Source organism: Erithacus rubecula (genome assembly GCF_903797595.1).
Source record: "Erithacus rubecula genome assembly, chromosome: 13".
Lineage (NCBI taxonomy): Eukaryota > Metazoa > Chordata > Aves > Passeriformes > Muscicapidae > Erithacus > Erithacus rubecula.
The window spans coordinates 7584228-7602804 of NC_136665.1; the positions used below are offsets into that span (position 1 = coordinate 7584228).

General features: G+C 36.0%; 1 protein-coding gene across 2 annotated transcripts in view; it reads left to right on the forward strand.

The window, feature by feature from the left end:
- The window catches only part of CACNA2D3 (calcium voltage-gated channel auxiliary subunit alpha2delta 3), a 378091-nt gene that overhangs the window by 192131 nt on the left and 167383 nt on the right, over positions 1–18577 (forward strand). For both annotated transcript variants that reach the window (XM_079316838.1, XM_079316837.1), the window contains exon 11: positions 309–422. In XM_079316838.1, coding sequence (XP_079172964.1) covers positions 309–422 — 114 coding nt within the window. The remainder of the gene's footprint in view (positions 1–308; positions 423–18577) is intronic.

Here is an 18577-nt window from a genome sequence, read left to right on the forward strand (position 1 = left end):
ATGTGTTCTTTTAAAATGATATTTAAATCAAAGCAAACCCTATAGAAGCATCAATACTTATCATCTATCAAAACCAGGGGAATACCATTTTAATTTTTGGTGGTGCTATATTCACGTATGTTTCTTATTTTCCAATTCATCAAGAACATAAAATCTGTGATAAAATGTTTTCAACCTGAATATTTTTTACTTCTTCAAAGAATACTAGAGATTTGACAAAACCCCTGTTTACCCATATGATCCTATCTATCCTTAAAAAACAGGACATATATAAATGTGCTGTTCCTAATGATTGTGTCCTTTTACAGTTCAATCACACAGGACAAGGGAGCATTTGCAGCCAAGCCATAATGTTGATCACTGATGGAGCTGTGGACACATATGATACAATATTTGCAAAATACAACTGGCCAGACAGAAAAGTAAGTATGTTATCACCTCTGCTGAATGGAAAACCCAAAGCTTCATATCTAATCTAAAGTGTATGTCTATTGAAAATCAGAAACAATTTTTCTAATGATCTATAAATTATTTTGGATCACTAATAACAATTAAAAAAAAAAATAGATGCTTATATTATACTGCCTGAGGATAGAAGGGAGCCTTTTGCTGTGGTAATGAACTTAGGCTAATAAGATATAAAGGCACTATTTCCCTCCAGGTTACACTTTTGAGCATTATATTGTCATTCCCCTGAGACACATCATTAAGCATGAAAAAGATTTTCTTTTTTTCTCCCAAAATGCACATTAATAATTCCATGCTTTTTCAAGCTAAAGATGAGTATGTACTGTGGACAGTGAGTGGCTTGCTATAACACAAAGAAGAGCAGATGTAGTACTTTTAATTTCTTCATTTGGCAGAGTGAGGGATAGAGCTGATGGTAAGATTTAAAAATGTGTCTGGCTCTATTGATCTATATAAAGAAATTTGCCCAGAGTTAAATTCCCTTGTTATATAACGTGGATATTTCACAGTAGAGCAGAAATTCTTTGAATTTACCTGATGAGGAATCTCTAGTGGGCCTTGTGTTTTTATGTGTAATAGTTTTGTTCTACATTTTATCTTCTGATAAAACAAGTTTTGAGACTATTGTAGGAACTTTTTGTAGTTCTTTGTCATGTTACATGCCTATGGAAGCAACAACCACACATTTTGAAGTACAGTTTGAGCAAGAACTTGATTAATATGACTGTGCTGCATGGGGTTCTGTAGTTTGGGAAAGAAAAAATACTTGTTTTAATTTTCAGATTTTGGTTGTGCTTCTCTTTTATAGAATTCTGTTTATTTTCTGAGTGGCTTCTCTAGCTCTGTTTTATGCAAACATAATATTATTCCACTGGAAAGAAGAAGTAGAAGCTCAAAGTTTAGTGGCAATCCTTCCTCTCTTATTCAGTGGGATTCCCTCTAATTCAAGTCCACAAATATTCCATGAGAACATTTTACTTTAGCAAAAAGGGGTGTTGGAGGAGATTCACAGAATCTCTCCGAAGGATGTGCCTCTGATGTGCTGTATTTTCTTATTCTTTGGAGTTAATTCCTCTCTTAAGAGACTGTGAGGAAACTCTTATCGTAAGAAATCAGCAAGGAAAGAATTCTCTGAAAGAGTCAGCTAAGTATTTTCAGGAAAACACGTGTTGTGTATCTTTCATGTGCTAATCCACAGCTCTATCTGAGATAACAATGCTCAGCACAGCTGCTGCAAAAAGCAGCAGGAGAGGTTCCCATTGGGAATTCTGCAAAGGCCTCCTGTGAAGAGTCCTGCCTTGTTCAGCAAGGACATGGTGTCTGGGGAGCAGCTCATATGCAATATTCTACTCAACTCTTCTAAAAATATTTCATGTATTAATACAGCCTTGAAAATTGTATTTTAAGGAACACGTATGGAAAAAAAAAATCGGTTTCTCCTCTTTTCAGCCTGAAATGTTTCAGTATGAAAATTGTAAAAGATTTCCATATGTACACTTTAATGCATTAGAGCTTTAATGTCTTTGTTGGATTTGTTATTCTCAAAAGGAAGGCTTATTGAAAATGCAATATCCTACATATTTGCACTGTCAGTGTGCCTAGAAATTATGCATGCCATGCACTTGAAATTCACTGCCTTTGCATTGCACCCTCTTTATTCTCTCCAAAGCTGGTTTTTATATTTGCAAATCACACCTTTGAACTGCTTGGTAGATTTTCTTCCATGTGCATTTTTCCCCTATTATCTATGTATTAGCCTGCCATCTTTCTTTTAATTTATATTTTTCCTGCAATTTGGTTCTGGGATGGACAGTGGAAAAGGCAGTAATTCTAATTTAGGTAAATTCTGAAGTTTCTGTTTACCTCAATTACCTGGTCAGCACAGTACCAGTTTCAGTTATAGTTGATCTAATGTTAGATGATAGTAAATGGTTTATAATTAGTTGCAACATAATCATATTGTTCTTTTATAGAAAGGAAAAAAATCTTTATACAACTGTGGAGACTTTAGAAGTTTATCAGTGAGAATCTCTAAAGATGGAGAGTGAATACAAACTTCCAGGATATAAACAACAATTCATATTTTCTTCCTTTTTCCAAACCATTTATGTCTTCATAAAAGATATTCTTAATATATATATATGCGCATATATAAACAGGGAAAAGAGAACTTTATTACATTTTATTGGAGATATATTCTGCCTAACAACTGATTAAAAATCCACTTCCTTCTGATAATGCATTAAAATAAAGTCATGTTGCAATGATTAGAAAAGGGAATAAAATGGTCCAGTTGAATGCCCAAAGTAGCTTAAATTAAGCAATTGAGTTTTTTGAAGGAAATCAGCCTGATATTTTGTATGAACTGGGAAATTATGACCATCAAAAGACTATTAAAATTATCTTCTGGACTGTTTCCTTGAAAGAAGGAATGCTTTCATTTTATTGGGTTTTTTATGAGTCTCTCTCCCTCAGCAAAAGAATAAAAAACCCCGAAAATATTTCCCTATGTTTACTTAGTATCTTCTGCTACTTTAAATGTAAATCTAGTAGATGCTATTTTTATAAAACACTATATTTTATTTATGTGACTAGTTGTTAACATCTATTTCCTTTTTTCATAAGGCCATAAGTGCAATATTAAGGAGCTGATTCTCACGCATTAGAAATGAGTTTGTGCTATATACATAATTTTCCTCATTCATGAAACTTACATTCAGTACTTTCAAATTTCTGTGATTCGTTCAAGGTGACTCTGCCACGTGAAGTACCAAAAAGGGAATAATTAATCCACAAGAGTAAATAAATCTATACATCTCCTATAAAGGCTCAGCTTTTCATCATCTAGCAGAAATAAGTATTGAAAGAATAGTACCAAGGAAGTGTTTGTTTACAATAAATAATTTTATTTTTTTAATATGTTCTATCAAGTCTCAGAATATCTTTTTGATTTGATTTGTACCAGATTTTTTTCTGGTACCATGCTATGTTATTGCTCTTAATATGAGATCCAAATGCATTTTTAGATACCAAGCAAAATACTGCACTTAGGTATTTCTCTAGGTCCCTTATTCTAATTTAAAAGGTTGAAAAGCCTTGGGTAGGGGATGCAGGCAGACAGGTAGATGTGACTATGTGGAAATATAATGCTTTAGGTCTGCTATCAGTAGATAGTACCAGTAATGATCTTCCCTTAAATTAAACTGTCCTACTTCCTTTCTAGTTGAAAATTCCAACAATAACAAAAAAATTCCATGAAGAGTAATCTTATAAATGTTGCTGAAATGCCTTAGCACATCAAAAAAGGAAATTATGATGAGATTAGAGATATTAACAGAGCTTCAAGCTTTGTCAGGTTCTCAGCTGAAAGCCATTTTAATCACTAATTGAAAATTAGTAAACTTGGAACAGAAAGTACCTACTTAAATATTATTTTACATATTTTGTCATTTTGAATATAGCAAGGCTCTTCTCAGAATGTTGTGACATTGCAAAGGAAAATAATGCAGTAAATTCTGTTGCATGAATGTGTGAGGTAACAATTTTAAACCCAATTAACTCACTGGCAACTCCATGAAATCTCATGATGTTTTTTCTCCTTTGGATAAAATGACCCAGTGCCTGCAGAATTTTTCTCTCCTGCATTTCCCCTTTGTTTTTATGTGGCTGTCAAGTTCTGTGTTTCTACAAAACCTATTTTTGGAGAAGCCCAAAAGAATTTGAATTTCTTTTGTAATCATGATTGAGAGCAATTGAGATCAAGAGGAAATCAGTATTTCAGTACTTTTAGTGTTCTTGTCTCATGGGGGTAAATGCAGCACTCAGGTGGTCAACTTTGTGACCTTTAATGACAGCCAGAGAGAGATGTTCTGCTCCCTTGGCCTGAGGGGTCTTTGCTTGATGATACTGTACCATAGGTAAAATCTGAAAAAGAAAGACAAAGAATCATTGAATTGTTTGAACTTTATCCTCCTCTTTGGGTGTGTCTGAGTCTGAACAGCATTTGCTTTCATAATTATGTGAAATAGCTCTATGCTAGATGCATGCAAAACCAGAAGCACTAATTCCTCACTAAGTCAAGTCAAATGGAAACCAAAATCTCACCTACAGTTTCCTCATTTTCTAGAATCAAATCCAGCTAGAGAATCTGGGATAAAAATACCTCTGTATCCAGTTACCTTGTTAGTTATTCTGCAGCGTTTCTTTTTCTGGGCAAGTAATAGGGAATAGAACTTCATCTGTCTGTCTCCTATTATTCTGAGGGCTCTGGGTAGAATTAATTTTGTATGGCACAGTAATATTTTCTTTATGCTCATGAACTATTAGAACAAGGCAGAGATTTAAGATGGTTTCTATCATTGCTAAGTTTTCAAGTAGGGTGAATATAAAGCATAACTTCAATAACATCTTTATTCCAACTGCTAAATGATTATGGTGTACAAAGATCTAACAGCCAATGCTGCCTGTGTCTGAATGGAACTGTTAAAATTAAAATATAAATAGTTCCATGACTTTTAAGTGTTTATACCTGCTTTTACATCTGCTTTATAGGAAAAAATTCACAGTCTGGCAGGTCTCTGGATCTATATACAGTACTTAAAATTATAATTGGATCCAGAGAGCAACACCTTAAAATTTGCTGGCTTTAGATTTGATTTCTTAATAGAATACTAAATTTGCAGGCAATAATAATCAGTTAATAGCTAATAGCTCCTTAATTATGTGGGACTTTCATGCATACTTTTACAGGATCAGTATTTATAGTACATTTAATAATATCTGGCTTTCTTAAATATTTAAGAAAATATTTGGTCATTCCTGGTAAAAATTGGCCACTAAAGCTCTTAATTTCAATCTGCTCATTTATATTAAAGATCTATGAAATAAATATTTACATTTAATTGTCCTGCTTTTTAATTTTTTTTTTTTTTTTTTTTTTTTTAACTACAAACCTATTTAGTGAGGTTATTTAGTGATCCACAATCTATTGGCTTAAACTGCTGTACACATGCAATAAATGTTTGAGCTTTGGGTATATGTAAAATCCCCCAAACATTTAGATTCTGGAGGAGACTTTCATTACCCTCTAGCAAAGGAAGATGAAGACATGGCATGAAAATGATCCCAAAGAAATTAAAGAGTGCTTTGAAAACAGGCTACAAGGGAATGGTGGCTGTGTCGTGGCACTGCAGCCCTGACAAATCCCCTTTCCCTTCCTGAGTGCCATGCACAGGGTTAGAAACCTTTCTGCAGCCCTTTAACCAAACTAGAAACCTTTCTGCAGCCCTTTAACCAAACTAGAAACCTTTCTGCAGCCCTTTAACCAAACTAGAAACCTTTCTGCAGCCCTTTAACCAAACTAGAAACCTTTCTGCAGCCCTTTAACCAAGCTAGAAACCTTTCTGCAGACCTTTAACCAATCTAGAAACCTTTCTGCAGACCTTTAACCAAGTCAGAGACCTTTCTGCAGACCTTTAACCAATCTAGAAACCTTTCTGCAGACCTTTAACCAAGCTAGAAACCTTTCTGCAGACCTTTAACCAATCTAGAAACCTTTCTGCAGACCTTTAACCAAGCTAGAAACCTTTCTGCAGACCTTTAACCAAACTAGAAACCTTTCTGCAAGTCTTTGACCAAGTCAGAAACCTTTCTGCAGACCTTTAACCAAGCTAGAAACCTTTCTGCAGACCTTTAACCAATTTAGAAACCTTTCTGCAGGCCTTTGACCAATTCTGTATCTTAGGAATGTGGCAGTGTTGGCAACGTGGAGCATTCATAGAACAAACCAAGTGTCTCATGTGCAGCCCTGTCTGGATGTTATTAAAGTGATTTTTTTTTTTTTTTCTGAGGAGTCTGACGTACTCTGGAGGGAGATGCCATTACTGCTACACAAACCTGGTGCTTTATTACTGCTTATCTCAAGAACAAAGGAAGGTCCAGACACTTCGTAGGCCTTTCAAGCTATGATGTAACTTATATTAATTGCTTATCTTTTTAGGCACTCCTTCAGTATAATGAGAGGTGGGGTATGAGATCAAACAGACGTTTTTGATTTCAGGATAAAGAGGAACAACTCCTCACAGCAAGGCTCTTGCTTCAAATGTGATTTCATTTTGGGGGGAAAATAAAAGTTTATAAAAGGTTTTATTTTGCCTTATTACTTGTCCTCTTAGAGAGAAATAGGCTGGTAGGTGCTGTTTCAGTGAATATTTTTTTTTTTTTGGTCAAAACAACCATAATGATTTCTACAAATTTGTCACTGGTGTTTTTACTTGAATTCTTTTATATGACACTCAGAGTAGTTAAGACTTCTTTTTCAGTCATTTATCAATTTAATTTGCCATGAAGAAACTTATCCTGCAGTGTTTAAATTGAAAAAATGGAGAGATGTTTTTTGTGAAGATAATGGTAATTAAATATTATCCTCAGGATATATATGGATTGCCAGAGGAAGGATTAATGCTTCTTGTGTGCAGACTCTTGTTGGCTAGAATAATGGAGGGGCTAATGCTTTCTGAATGTTTGAAGAATTTTAGATGGAATGATAATTTATACCCAATGAAAATGCATATTAAAAGTGGTCTTACCATGCTAATAATTATGATATAATCAGAAATAGATACAAAGGTGAATCAGCCATGAGTCATACAGAACACCTTAAAAGTAAGGGACAATCTAAATGGAGAATAATCCACAATTTGAAACAGATTATCCAAAGTACTCTTTGGGAACTCATGATTATCAGAAACACAAAAAGAAAAAACTTCTTTTAAAAAAGAAGTTAACTTTTATGTAGTATGTAGATATAGAGAGATCCAAAATTTGAGATAAAATTGATGTCCATAAAAAGTGGCTAGATGACTACAAATAATTGTTATTTGTCTCTGGCATAAAACTCCTTGTTGCTGAAATGTTTGGCTGAAGGCCATTATTAACAAGAGAGAGCAAAACATTTTAAGCAAATATCATAATAAGAAGCTGATATATTATGGATTTGTTTACTAAAAATCCCCAAACAACTAAACCTTATCCTGACATTTTATGTGCTATAAGGTCTTAGTTTTTAAAAATAAAGTTATCATGCCAGAAGCAAGACAATTAAAGTGGGCATGGTACTTGCACAAATATGTCAATTCTGTTCTGTGGACTCTATTCTTGAGGTAATGTTTTTTTTGTGAAGAATTGTGTCATATACTAAAGGAAATGATGAGATCATTTATTTCTTGAAGTTCTTTAACAGCATAATAAAAACTGTATTTTAGTTTGTGTGGTTTAAACTGAGAACTGCTGCAGTTATCCTAAAAGCCAGGATTCAGATTATAGGCTGGTTTTAATTCTCTTTATAATGCTTGCATCTTCTTAAACATTACAGACAGAAAAGAGATGTTTAAGTTTGTCAGAGCTGTTCTATTTTATATGAGTACCAACAGTGTCTGTAAAATATCAAGAATGTATATTGTTAATTACAAAATTAAAAAACTAAAAATTGACCAAAACTGCATGTATAAAACCCATTTGGTTGCCTTGGACAATAAAGGGATAATACAGTACTCTAAACAATTATTTTAGATTAATATAATTTTAAAACTAAGTATAGATAGCAAAAAAAAGTTAAGATTATGTTAGATTGAATGTCTTGTTAAATTTCTTCTTTAAAGTTTGCCTTTTAGAAAGAATTTAAATAATGTGATTTTATATTAAACGTTACCCTACAGTGAAGAGTTATGATGAAAACTAAGTTGGTGCAAGAGATAAAACTAGGGTTATGTTCACTCATCTCTGGGTCCCGCACCAGAAGTCTGAAATTAGGATATAATAGATCTGCAAACTTGTTTAAGAGGTATTTTCTGGTCTGTAGAGCACAAGTTACAAGGTGAAAACTTTTCACTGACTTTACAAACAGGGAAGAGTGAAAAATTCACATGTATTTTGGAGTAAGTTTTAGAAAACTGTACTTATGTCCTGCTATAACCCTATTTTTTTCTAATGTAAGATTAAGCTTGAATCAAAACTAGTATTGTGTAGTGAACAAGCACTTTAATAGGATTAAAGATTTTTTTGTGACTAAGAGGAATGGCCTCAGTTTGGTGCAGGACTATGAGTAGAGGAGACAGTGCAATTGTGAGGATTAAACAGGAAAATGGGTTATTGCATCTTTTCCTAATCTATGGGTCAGATTCCTTGCTAGTTCTGGTGAGGTATGGAAACTCCAACAGCCTGTAAGCACTTGGCAAGTACCCTGGAAAACTGTGGACCACACAAAAAAAATATCTGTTTTCAGGCAGTTTCGTCTGAGTTCTGAACTGTATTTCTACCTTGTTTGTGTGATCCATTCTTAGTTCATTCCCGTATCATTTTTCCCTTAATGAAATCTTCATACACTCCTATTTTCTGTAACTCTCACTGTATTAAAATAAGCCATAGTGTGTTGTTTCATTACGCAGGGAAACTTTAACTTCTGTTGGATATTTGCATTAAGTTGAGAAGGTTGGTAAATTGCATGTTTAAATATCAAATCTCAGGAGATGTTTGGAAAGGGAATGTTACAAAGAGAGGAAGTTAAATGTTTGGTATAGTATTCTCTTGTTGGCATCCCATTACATACAGCAAATGGTATTTCTTGCTCATTTTACTCTGAGAGGCCAAATTCTGCTGGTTTGGAAGTACAACAGACGTTGTTTATATGAAATTATTATTCATATATACCATTCTCCCAGAGTACCTCTGTTATCCTTCGTGGTGTCTGGCTGTGGAACAATCCCTCAATGCATGCACATATATCAAGGCAGGACGAAAGATTCATTCCTTGCAGGGGCTCATATATGTCTAGTTTAGGATTCATTTCAGTGAAATGCTTACATATGTGAGTTATTACATCCCTGCTAACCAAAGCAATGGATTCAGGCATACATTAAAACGCTTTACTGAATTAAGAACTAAACAAGTTATCCAAACAATCCCATCTTTAGAACTCTGTTGTGGGTCTGCTGATTCTTTCTGAGCGGTTGAATCTTTAACTTTGTTAGTGGTTATACATTTTATAGAATACCCATTTAAAGAGCACTCTTTGTTTATGTCACTGTATTTATACCTACTTTTTCTAAACTGGCATAACAGCATTAACTGCATTCTGAGACTTCTGCAGAACATGGCAGTCTCTATAGACTTAGCTTTGTGTTTCGTTCCCATGTGCAGACATCTGCTGCAAAACTGATAAAAACCTATTCTTTTCTATGAGGTTCTAAATTCCATCATCCCATAATCCTCTCTACTACCCTTGCCATAATTGTCTCTGTGCAGAACTGACAGAATGGGATTTGCACATATGAATAAATATGTTCTCTTTCTGTGGGATATCATTTGTGCACTGACTTCTGTAAAGATTTCAGTTCAGTCGCAGAGGTTTCCCCTTACAAGTTCTTGGAAGCATTTTGCTGGATCTTAACATTGAAGCTGAGTTTAGTGCATTGTTAGAAGACAGAAGTCTTTATTCTATCATCTTACATCATTAGACATATCTTGAAGCACATGAAGGATTTTGAATCATCTGCAACTTGCTATTGAAGAAGGCTTTAAAATCCATTGTAGTAGTAAATTGTATATGCCAACGACTGCTGTTTTGCATGTTATTATGAAAATAGGAATAGCTATAAATATTTATAAAACATTATGAATTATGTGTTATACAGAGGTTTATGAAATAGAACACCTACAGAGCCTGGACAATTCAAGACAGAAGCCACTTAAGGGTTTGTTTTCCTGGAAAATGGTTTCTTTCTCAAATTGTACAGTCAAAGTCCTTAGCTCTCCTGCTTCAGTAGGGTCTGGAAATATTCAGCAACTTCTGGTAACATTTTTATGTTCACATCACCTATTTTAAAAATAAGTAGAAACAAGCTATCCCTGTGTGAGAAAAAATGCCACAATCACCCTTTAGAAAGATGAATACTCTCTGTTGTCATGATACCTAAAGTAAAATTTGGAAATTTGCGTGGACAGAGACAAGAGACAAATCTTCTAGGCAAGCTGGGTAATCCTCTTGGCAAGAATAAAAAATGATAGTGTTGTAAAATAAAGTATTTTCTCTAAATTAATCAAATGGTTCAGTATTTCAGCCTCTGATGAAGGAGAATTCTTTGGGGTTTTAATAATGTTTAAGGCAGTATTGGATATTGTCTGTTTCTGTGTTTTTTAGCTAATTTAATAATACAAGATAGTAGTACAACCATGAAAAAGCAAAAGATTGAATAATACTGGCCTTTCAGTGAATCATATTTCAGTCTACATCTTTAACTATTGCTAAAAAAAAAAAAAAAAAAATCCTTGGCATTTCGTCTATTCTGTTAACTTAATCTGCAAGAGTGAAATTAACTGAGTATACATTTATTGAGTTTGCTCATCTTGTGAAAAAGAAATGGGTGAATTTTTTATAAAATGAGAGTTTTGTCCAAATACTGAAACATCTGTGGTAGGGATGGGTGAAAATTGTAAACATTTGCTTTGGCTAAGTTTGCATCACATTAGGGGGTGAGTTTTCATAAAATATTCATGCTACCAAGTTTTATCGGCACAAAAATTCATAGAAGATGAATTTCATCCTGTGTGCAAAAGTGACTCTGGTTAGACTGTCTTTTGGTCCGTCCATTTCTTGTCACTTGCAAGTGAAAAGCAGTCCCTCATCAGTCCCCAGTTTGTGAGAGCACCACCTTTTTGCAGTTGTACTGTTGGCAATTTAAAGTGAGAACCACAGTATCTGTCTAGGGAATACAGTGAGTCTGAGATTCCCATTGTTTTCTAATGTAGAATTTGAATACTAATCTTATGGTTTGTGTTGTGCTGGAAAGGCATAAACATCCCACCTTTCAGAAATTATTCTGGGCTTTTAGTGAGACTAAGTTCTTTTCTCCTCATTGTCCCACAGACTGTTCCAGTGCTGTGGGTCAGCACTGCTTGTATTTGTTGTGTACTGTGTTGGGAGCACAGCAGCAGGGTGTGATGGTTTAAAAAAAAAAAAAAAAATCAGTGAGATACTCCAAGTCAGATATAAAATTTAATAGGGAAAAAAGAGAAAAATAAAATACATGCAATAGTACAAAAGAAAAACCACTGACAGAGTCAGAATACAACCTGACACTCCACTAGTAAGGGGGTGGTAACAATCCAGATGAAGGGGTCTTGTTGAAGCAGTGATCCTGTAGAAATCCTGGCAGTGATCCTGGTAGCTCTTGTCCTCTGGAGACCAGTGGGTAAGGGCAGCTTTGGTGTTGAAAATCTTAGCTAGGTAGGAAATGTTTGGCTCCTCCCCCTGGGTAGAGCATCTCCCAATGGGATGATGTAATTTTATCAGACATCCAGTGGGACTCGATGGCCCATTAACAGGAGATATCTCCCTGGAGGAAGGGTGGGTCATGGGCAAGATAAAGAACATTGCCCCACCTATTTTTAACAGCTGGCCCATTAGCAGAGAATATCCCCCACAGAGATAAGGATCACTGCCCCACCTGGTTTCAGCAGATGGTGAGACAATACACACCTTGGGTGCATCTTTACACTGCAACCCAGCACACAGGGTCACACCTCTGATTCAGGCAGGGAATCACCAGGATATCAATGTGTCTCCTCAGAGGCATTCAGAGTGCTGTAAATGCAGTGTTTGTCTTTCTGCTGGCCTGTATTTAGGACACCCAGTATCTGAGCTTTACCAGCACATCTGTGCCCTGGGCTGTGCTGTCCTGGGAAGTCTGGCATGTGGGCAGCACACACTGCCTGAGGCTGGATCAATACATCAACACTGTGTGCTCAGCTCTCCTGGAAGAATTTCTTTAGAAAATAGCTCTAGGTAGAGATCAATAGTAGTTTTCTCTTTGTCTCTCACACAGGGGGCAATATTTGCCAAGACAAAAGATCCCGTTAGCTGCCTTGTGAAATAAGTTTTCCTTTGCTGGAGGGAGTTTCTAGCAGTGTCTTCTCTGTTATTCAGTATAATCCTGTAAAAATGGAAGTTCTGTTCTGGGACTATGTCCCTGACTTATCACTGATTCCATGATGAGTAGTGTCCACAGTATTTATACAGCCAATGGAACTGTTTAGAATTTTTTTGAAATGGGTGGCACAACTCAGTCCATAATATATACTTAGCTTACAAATGTTTTAACAAAAAATTATATCAGCATCATTCTAATAACTATGACAGTAATTAAAAAAAAAATTGAAACATTTAAGCAACCAAACCCAAATTTTTAGAAAATATTCAAATATGTACACAAACAGCATGAGAAAACTGTGAGTACAGAGTTTTTAGCACCATATCTGATAATACTGAATTTTTGGCTAAAAATTTTACTGGCTGGCTAAGTACATTTTGACATATGGCACCACGTTTTGAAACAAACTGTTTTATTTTGGCTGACCTAGAATCTCCTTAAAAGACCATGTATGGAAACTAGAGATGAGCCAGACATCTGAGGATGCCTTTGTGGTACGTCATGTTTGTGCCATTTCAGACAGAAAAATGCACTTGGCTCTGAATTGGTGTGCAGCAAGCAATAATTAACAAGGCATTGGACCATCAATATAATTGATGTGTGCTTCCCTATGTGTTATATACAATAACCAATTGTATGCAAAGGTGAATATCAAAATGAAGTCTTTGACTGTACTCTGCTTGCATTAGCAATAAGAAATAATAAAATTTTCAAAATCATAGTTTGGTTCATGATAAAATACTCACATACCTTTCCCAAGTTAGTAGACACAGCTAGACTGAGGTCAGGCCATTTTTGGTCACATAGCAGCAAGGAAGTATGGGATGTCTTTTCATCCCCCTGCCCCTTCACAGCCTTCAGAAAAGTAGCTCAAAATGTTCTCTTGTCCCAGGCAAGCAGATGACAGTCATTAATCATTGGCAACCAGTCAGAACATACTTCTCAGCTGACAAACACTGAACCTTTCAGGAAAGGAATTTGCTAATGCCCTTAATCCCTCCATCAAGCTCCTGAACGCATGGAGGGTACTCTGGTAGAATTGTGCCACTCTGCACCAGAGCAACTTTCAGACATGCTCTTCCAGAGACTCACTTCCATAACCACTAAGGATTATCTTTAAGGATAACTGGTTAGCAGGGATGGACAGGATCTGTGCACAATCTAAACCATAGGGACTCTCTGGAAAAGGAGAGGAATTCAGCACAAAAATGCTCATCTTGTGTAAATAACCACAGCTGTTTTTGTTGAGGAGGGGGAAAATAGTTGAACTTGAGCTCAGCTCTAAGGGTTGTAATGTTGCCATATTGCATGCGTTTTCAAAACTTCATAATTCATTAGAAAATTGTCCATCATTTAGAAATAGATGAGTAAACACCTGGTTTAGTTATGGCTTTGTGTGCTGCTTTTCAAATGTTGGAATGTTTAAGAGGCATCAGGGAATATTAATGTAATGGAAGTCACACAGGTACATTAGAAATACCTGTAATGAATTTTATGTTCATTTACATACAAATACACTTTATTTTTTATACTAATGTACAGATCTAGCCTTTCCAAAAGATAAAGGCTCAACAAAAGAGATGTATTTTCCTCTCTCCAAAGTGACTTATTAATGGGTTGCTGAGTGGCAAAAGAGCCTGGTGTTCACTCCCACAGGAATATTTAATCAAGTGTTAACAGCATTGCAGTACCTACATGATCCAGAGCTGGTCACAGGAGTTGTGCCAGTACAAAGTGTAATTGCCCTTTGAGTGAGGCTGGATTATGAAATTAGAAGTATGGGCGAGATGATCATGTCATCATAAAGAAATATCTTTGTACTTTTATTTTTCTCCATTATTTTTTCTGATTTATTAGTAAAAAGTTCTGTGTGGGTTTGTGCACAACTGCTCAGATTATGGTATATTTCCCACTAATTTATTTTATGGCGTAGCTTCTTGCAAAAACTCTTCTGAAACAGTATTCTGAAAAGAGACTTTTGAAAATTAGTCTACACTGTGCATGTGTGTCTCTAAGTTTTGGAAGAGGCACATGAAAAATTAATAATATTTTAGAAGGAACTTTTGTGCAATAGCGTAATTTTATGGCTGGATATTTTCATTTATTCTCTAACGTGTTGACTGAATGTAAACATAATGTTTCATTCTCTCTGAATGTGCAGAAGAGTCTTTACCATGGGTGCAGATTTGGACTCAGTTTTAGCTGTCCCGTGTTTTTGTTATTTTGGGTTTTGTTATTGTTGTTACGGGTTTTTAATTTTGGTTGTTGTTTGCTTCATCAGTTTAACTATCTGATGAATCTGTAACTGATAAAAACACAGAATCCTAAGGGTTGGAGACTGTGAAAGCCTCTCCAACTCCTCTTGCCCATGTTAAAAGCCCTTTGTCAATGGAATATTAAATTATTCCTGCATGGCTGAAGTGCTCTTTACACGCTCTCAGTGTGAAGTAGCTGATGTATTCTGTTCAAATAATGCCTGTACTTCATGGCAGACACAAACAAGCAGCTCTAGTGTTTCTTTGACACTTGTTTGCTATCATAAACTGTTGTAATATTTTGGGAGTGTTGTGCTCTGCTAATTACAGAAGCAGGCAATATCCTATGATACAAATAAGATTGTAAGAGAATCTGGGCTGCCTCACAAAATGTAGGGCTTAAAAAAATCTAGAACACTCTGAAGTTGGACAGGGAATTGTCTCCCTTCAAGATAACTTGAATCCTAAGGTTCCTTATCCTATGATTTATAAGTCTGGATCATAATCTCAACATTAAATAGAATCTGAGAGATGCTTATATTTCATCATATTTATCAATTCCACTGCATTTCACCTGTCAGCCCTGAAAAAAAATTCAGGAAAAAATAGAAGAGATTCTTTTATGTAAACATGTAATTGGCAAATCTCTTACATTTTTTTTCCTATAACTGCCACAGTCAGTGCTGCTTGTGTGACAGAAGCTGTTAATAAATTAGGCCCCAAGCCTCTTGATGGCAGTGTATTTCCTTCTTGAGTTCATAGGCTTTACAGAACATTTATGTCTCATTACAGCCAGTACAGCAGTTTATGCCCTAATAAATCAAGGGAGCTTTGCAGAGATGATCTTGACAGTAATGAATCTTTCTGTTGGCATTTCCACTTCACAGACACAAATAATGAAGCAAAACTGCCCCATCTGGCCACTCAGTAAGAGTCAAATCACAGCGGGAAGCTGTTTGCTCAGGCATGACAAAGGTCATTGTGTGCAGCAGGAGTGAGCGATAGCAGGTTGTGCTGTGAGTGACAGTGTAGAATGAAGCCATTTGTGAGCTTTTATCATTGTAATTACATTTATTAGCCGTGCTGCCAAGACTCAACCCGCCCCTCTACCAAGTCTGTGTGCTCTTGCATCAAAAGCTGCCTTAACTGATTCCTGCAGCTTCTTTGGTGAGCTGTGCCTTGGTTATTGCACAGGAATTGATTTCATCAGCTCCATCCGCCGGTGAAGTGCTGTTATTCAAGTCTCTCACTGGAATATTTTTTAAAAAATTTGTGAACATGTACTGCCTTGAAAGAGCAAAAACTGTCAAAATAAGCTGTATGCTAGTTGTAAATGAGCAGATATACCAGGGTCACTCTGCTTTAGGAACATATGGAAGGAATGCAGGCTATGTCATCTCAGATTGGCTGGTGGGTCCACTGAGCCTCCTGTGTAGCCTTTGGCAGAAAGTGAGCAGGTGACTTTCCACCTGTTCTAAAATCCTCAGCTCTTGAATCTGATATTATTGTTATACTATTCATTTGTTAATGAAGTCCTTGCAGCACAGAACTTGGATATTCACCAAGAATCCTTGAAAGTTTTTTCCAGGGACCTTCACAGAACATCTTCCCCATTTTGGTTTTCCACAGCTCAACATTAAACAATATCCCCCAGCATCTCTATTTTAAAGCATATTTCTCTCATTTTGGTCTTTTCCTGCTTGATAAGGTGGTTGGCTCTGACTTCTTCCTTTGGTAAGATAAAGTACTTTCTCTTGGCTTAGTTTGTGGTTTTACACTACATCAAACAACAGAATTGAAAATAGATTCTCCTGTCAGATGGCAGTTTGGGGCAGCTTTTATTTGTTAACTTTCTCTTTTTATTTTCCCCCTTCTATTTCATGCCCTTTTCTCTCATTTTTAGCAGTGTGTTGGGCCTGCACACGTGGTGTGTGGCTGAGGGTTGGTGACATTCCAAACAGAGCCACCACTGTCCCTGAGATGTCACCCAGCTCTGCAGGGCTCAGAGCTCCTCATGTTTTGTTTTTGCACATAGAATAATTCAATGCCTGTAGGTGCATGCAGTCTTTGTTCTGCCTTGAAATTTTTTTGAGTTCTGAAATGCTGTTGTAGGTGTAAGTCAGCAAATAATTTGATTTCAATTTACATGTGGCAATTCTCCACCTTCAGTACACTTTTGTAGTGTAAAGTACGGGTGTACCTACAGGCTGCATACTTAGGGATGTCTCATCCTTCTCAGGAGTGCAGGTATCCAGTCTGTATTAGCAGCATGACACAACTTGGATTATTTTTTTTTGGAAAGTGTAAAAGTTATTTCCTCCAGTTAATATTTTGCATGGATTATACTGCACTGTGAGAATGCAATTGCCTGAGTACAAACCTCTTGAGAATACACAGTCACAGGCTTGTGGGAAGTACCAAGTTTTTAATGAGCACAGGTCAGTAAGGACTCACTTCTATTTTAAAGAATATTAACAATTAAGTTGAAGGAAGAAATACATTTCAATGAGATTGAGGTGCCATGTAGATGACATCTTTTAATAATAAAGTCTAAGAATGAGAAGTTTATGTTTATATCTACAGTTCAGACAGGAAATGCCAAATTTCTATACAGAAGAAACCAAAAAGGCAAAAGAATTTTTTTTTTTTTTTTTTTGAGAGTCAAAGTAGATGTGAATGAACCTACAATAGCAAGTGCTGTAATATTCCTCTTACATGTGGTAAGACTCATGATGCAGATGCTGAAATCAGTAATTTCTTTTGTAAAAGAGGAGCTGGCGTCCCTAAAAAATTCTGGAGGTGGCACACTTGGTGTTACAGACTCAGTAAGGTGCTGCACCACTATAAATGTTGGAGGTCTGGCTCCTTTGCAAACTTTGCTTTGCCTTCCTCACCTCTGTCCTGGGCTCAGTGATTGTCCTTTCATCCTGTTCTAGCCCTGAACTCCCCAGTGCCTGGGATTCTTTTCTTCCTGCTGCTTCCTGTTGGAATCCTGTTTCTACCTGGCACAATTGCACATTGATATTTCTCTGTCTCTCCTCATACTGTGTCTGTTTGGGAAGTCTTTTCTGATCCAGCCTGTTGGTTTGTTGTTTGGTTTTCTTTTTCCCAAAGACCTCCAACAATCATATCTGTATTCAGATTTATTCAAATTTATTAAAAAACAAAGTTGGTTTTTTTTTTTTTTACAGAACAGAGGAAAATTAGGTGCTGAAGTTCCTTTTTAGTAGCACCATACAAATTTTCCCAATTGATACAAGCACTGAAAAGCTTCAGGCAACTTTCTCTCTCTTTGGGAACAAGAATCAAATGGATAAATACTAGGCTATTTGTATGCTTTTCCTGTTGTATCCTTTCTGTTTTTCCTTTTCTTTTCATATATGAGGACTGACAAGTTAAAAGATTATACCTTTCAACTGCAGTCTTGACAGATATTTATCTGTGGCTTTTATTTTGTCTGTCTTGTGATGGGACACACTACAAAATTTCAATACCTTGCCAGCATCTGTGAAATGAAGGGAAAAAAATACTACTGTAGTTTTTGTGTCATAAAAACAGTTTTGATTCCTGATGTCCAAGCTACCTTTTGTAGTACAGCATCACTCAGTCTGCTTTTTCTTACATTCAGGAGTTTTTATCCACGGAGTGCTAATGTGCTGGCACATGGGAAATGTGGGACACTCACTGAATTTAGGTTATTTGCTGTTGTGGCCAGTTTCTCTCCTGTTTTCAGTTGAAAATCTCTGATTCTAAACCATGTATAGTGTGGACCAGTTAGAGTCACCTTTATTCCTTACAGGAGATACAGGAGACATCCCTAGAAACAGGAAATACATGCCTTGAAACAGCCAGGTGCATTCAAGAACAGCT